The sequence below is a fragment of the Phytophthora infestans genome, genomic scaffold, assembly GCF_000142945.1.
Source record: "Phytophthora infestans T30-4 supercont1.1541 genomic scaffold, whole genome shotgun sequence".
NCBI lineage: Eukaryota > Oomycota > Peronosporomycetes > Peronosporales > Peronosporaceae > Phytophthora > Phytophthora infestans.
The window spans coordinates 1-4,364 of NW_003307091.1; the positions used below are offsets into that span (position 1 = coordinate 1).

A 4,364-nucleotide genomic window follows, 5' to 3' on the forward strand; every position below is an offset into this window, starting at 1 on the left:
AACAGAAAGCTTTCTCTCCCGCCGTACCCCAGCCCCGTTTTGCACGCTGAAATGGGAGGCCGCGTTTCCAACCCGGACCCGGGGATATTGCCCATACTCACAGGCCCTGTTGTATCCGAAGCTAACGGTTTTAGATAAAGGGCCATTGTCTTGGGTGCCCAGCGGGTTCGGGAAAAAGAGCTAGCAGGACGTTTCTCAGGCAGGTCGGTGAGCGTACACGCGACGCCACAGAGAGCTTGCACGAGACGAGCTAATATGTCGCTCTCTCCCCGTGACTAAACGAGGAAGAAAGGCGCCGAGCGCAAACGCGCCCGGAGAGCTCAGTTACGCGGTGACGAGCTTCACGAGCAGCGGGAGCGGGATAGACAGCAGCAAAAAGCAAACAGAGCTGAGCTGAGTGAACCAGACCGGGAACCCGTACGCTGTCTAGACCGCCTGCAACATGCGAGTCGACGGGCACAGATGTCGGGACAGCAACAGGAACAGGCACGCGAGCTCAACCGTCAGCAACATGCGCATTGGGGAGCAACCTGTCGGACCAGCACATGGTGGCTGAACGCGAGCTGGACCGACAACGGCATGCTCATCGACGAGCGGAGCAGACAGAAGACGAGCGCCAGTACGAGCTCGAGCGGGTGCGCACTCGACGACAATGTGTCCGTCATGGGCATGCTCTTATTTCCCTCGAAGACCTCGACGCATCAAAGATTACGGACTACGACGTGTTCAATGGTCGATACAAGCTCCCGGCTACAACGGTTTGTCCGATCTGCAATGCTTGGAAGTGGCCTGGGGAGTCTGCGATATCATGCTGTCTGGTAGGGCAGGGTAAAGCTGCCTCCACTGCACCCCGCGCCACCAAAATGGCTTCAGCTGTACGGAGATCCCGAGTTTCGCCGTCAAATCCGTGCCTACAACCAAGCTTTTGCATTTACATCGATTGGTGCTTCGTGCTCAAACCGATCGTTTAAAAATGTACATCAAGGCGAAAGCGTTGCGGCTATACACGGCGTGTACACATATCGCATTCAAGGGGCTATGGGGCACTACCCAGGGTCTCTCCTCCCCCACATAGACCGTCGGACAGGCGCGCGGGTAGCTCCAATGTTTGCACAGATCTACCTGTGAATCCAGACATGCAACGCCGCGCGGAGCGACGTCTTGGTATATTCGCGGATCTGGATCGTGTTGCACTACTAGACATCGAGAAAATGATGGCAGAGCACAACCCATTGGCGCATCGGTTCCTTCACTTTGGGCAGCAAGTGCGTCTCCACACCTTTAGCTTCGAGGAGAGCGATCGTTCGTGTTTCCTCTGTTCTCATCTGAATGGTACTTTTAGTGGAGCTAGTAAACAGCTTGATCTTGGGCTGGCGACCCTCCGAACCCTCAGAAAGAGCTGGTTGCGCCACAAGTACCAGGTATTTCAGCAAGTCCTTGGCAAGTTCTGTCTTACCACTCCCACCGCAGAGACAAAGGGATTGCCCGCGACCCTCAGCCATAGTACGGTTGCTCAGTGTCGACGAAGCTAACGACGAATTACCACCTGTGCGCCTATTATTGAAGAAAAGTCGAACTAGACTTTGTTTCGCGATAGCAAATGGATGCGGAGCCCGTACTGTCTCAGCATTTGCCGTGTCAGCGTAAGTGAGTACAACCTGCTCGTCGTAAATTGACGTGAATCGAGCAGTCTGTAGCAACCGGTACGGGTTCATCACGATTATCATGTGGTGGTTGACGTACGTGTAGATGCGGTCTTCGTCAAAACGGCTCGACAATGCGTTTACATGCCTTCCTCCGAGTTGACTTGGCCAACAGTGACACTCTTTTGTTCCACAATTAAGTCATCGTTATTGCCTCGACCCAGACTCCATGGCTGCTTCGTTCGCGTGTCGTCCGTTTTGTCGCTAGACGCCGACTTAGCTGCTGACCCAGCTCGGTCGGACAGCTCCTCAAAAGTTGCGGGGTAGCTGTGAAACGAGGGGCAGCGTATTCGCGGCGACGTTTGAGACGAAGCAACAGGGGAGTCAAGTTCGACTTCTTTTAGTTTCTCTGCTGCTGACATCCGTGATCTACGTCCCGTGAAAGCTTTCGTTGATTCTCTGGAATTTCCTTCAAACTGGTACCGCAACTTGAATGCTTCCGCCAAAATTCTGTCGGGATTAGGCTCGGAGCTCCCTGATTTCTCTTGAGCGAGACAAATGCCCTGAACAAGCTCTTGATACTGTGCCATTGACCATTGCGAAGGAGGCCCCCACGTACTTTTTTTCTTATTAAGGAGAACTCGTGGGAGCCGATTGAACGGCTCCTGATTGACCGCCCGAAGACTGTCGCAATCTGGGAACAGAAGCGGCGGCAGCTTCATAAGTAGTCCGGGGCTTCTTGCCCGAACAGGGTACGGACGATGAATACATTCCGTACCCGCGCTCATCGTGAGCGCTAGAAGCCGCGCGCTTCAGGATGTCCCTTGGAAGCATGCACTTGCTGATCATGTGGGCAAACCTCACACGAAGATCACGCTGGTCCAGGATGCGGAACAGCAGCTGATCTTCATGGAGGTCCCGTAACTCCGTGGGTGAGTAATTAAGAGACTGCACCCATGCCCAGAACATGTCCTCACAAGAACTTCACGTGGGACAGTTCTCAGTCATAACTTAGGGGTATCCCAAAGAGGATAGAGACCACCCCGGGTCTCGGGCTTCTTACGACAAGTCGTGAAGTCCTTAAGCGGGATGCGGTGTGGCGCGAGAAGCACACACCGCGCAGCCTTCAAGTCGTCAACGAACAACTGTTCTTTCTGAACAAGGGCTCGTTCATAGATGCCCCTAGAAGTGTGGCCGCCCACAAGGCCACGAGGAGCGACGAGAATCTCTAAGAAGAGGTCAGCCCCAGAGCTCTCCTCGGGAGGCCAATACCCTCTTGAGTTAGTGAAGCTAGTGATGCAGAGTGTATATAAACAGCCATCATTTAGTGAATGAAGATAATCTTAGTTAGTCAATAAATTTACTAAAATTTTGAAATGTGTTGTCTACAAATTCACCACTCGTCAGGCAAGTACAGCTTATCACGCTAAACTGGGCATCACGACTTTTTCATTTACCCTGTACTGTACCGAGTAGATAGCACGTGAGGATTGTGAGCCTTGCAAAACTCCGCAAATAGTTAGCTCATATCAATCGCTTATCCTGTGCTGTACAGGGTAATTTTCGACCAAAAACGCGAGGCTAAAGGGGTTAAAGAGCCCATAAAGCTGAATGTCTCAACCAGCTTTATTCCGCTAAGAAACACAAAAAATGACATCCAAACGACTGGTTTCAAAACTCAGCTCTGGGTTGAATTTTGATTCGTTCTCCTTTGCCCCTTAAAACAGTGACAGTAGTTCTAAAACCAACGGATGGAGCAGCAGACAAAGAAACAAAGGGCGACCTGGAGGCGTGTGGATGAAAAGGCGCTGCTTAAGTGCTACCTTGCAGCGCGCAGCGATGCTTCCTTAAAAAGAGACAAAGGTGTCAAGTCAAAGGGCTGGGCGCTTATCGTAACGCGCCTAGCGAAAGAGGGAATCTCTGCTGACAAAGGTTAGTGGTTTCAGTTGTCCGACACTATTGTACTGACCGTATTATTGTATTTGGCAGACCAATGCAAAACTAAATACTCAAGACTGATGTACGGATACGATGTATTCAAGAGACTTATGTGACTTAAGTGGTGCTGGCTGGGACAGCAAGATTAATGCTCCTACACTCACTGACGAAAACTGTCGTAGGAGCTTTTATCCATTCTGAAGTGATCGCGGAACAGAAATGGATTAGGACTGGTGTAGATTGACTGAAAAAACATGGCTGGGGGTCTTGAGCTCATAGCCGTGGTATAGGCTCCCTGAGTGCTATTTGCTTTGAGTTGCGCCTCCTGACATTTTGAGCAGGCGCCTGGGAGGAGCCCACCAGTTACATGCTGTGTTCTTCGTGGTTCGCTTTCTACCATTTTTTCCCTGGTGATTGGTCTTTTATTCTGTGTCTACCTGAGTATAATGGTTGGGCGGTGGCGGCAGACTCCTTCAAATCCAGCCTTTTCCTGATGGAACACGAACACTCATTTTTATCTTTATTTTACTTAACAAAACGACTGTTCTACAGCTCTAGCTTATTTTCAAACAAGCTGGATTTGCCCCTGCAAACCGAACACGGCCTTAAAAGTTTAGTTCTTGCAGCTCAATTTAAGTAAATGGCAGCGATTGTTGCACAGTTTTTCTTGCACGACATGCACAGTACATCATGCGAAGTCGCTTAGATATGAGACATGTAAGGTTGCTTTATCGACATAAGGTTGCTTTTGTTGAACTTGAAAAAATCAGTTACACGATCTTC

The 4,364-nt window shown here is 50.6% G+C and overlaps 1 protein-coding gene across 1 annotated transcript; it reads right to left on the bottom strand.

The window, feature by feature from the left end:
- Nucleotides 1-1,281: 1,281 nt before the first annotated feature.
- Nucleotides 1,282-2,233, bottom strand: PITG_22184 (uncharacterized protein; the record flags this gene model as incomplete). Its single annotated transcript, XM_002909896.1, has 4 exons — nucleotides 1,282-1,313; nucleotides 1,379-1,493; nucleotides 1,578-1,795; nucleotides 1,864-2,233. The coding sequence occupies 4 exons, from the start codon at nucleotides 2,231-2,233 to the stop codon at nucleotides 1,282-1,284; spliced, it is 735 nt and encodes a 244-aa protein (XP_002909942.1).
- Between the last annotated feature and the right edge of the window lie 2,131 nt (nucleotides 2,234-4,364).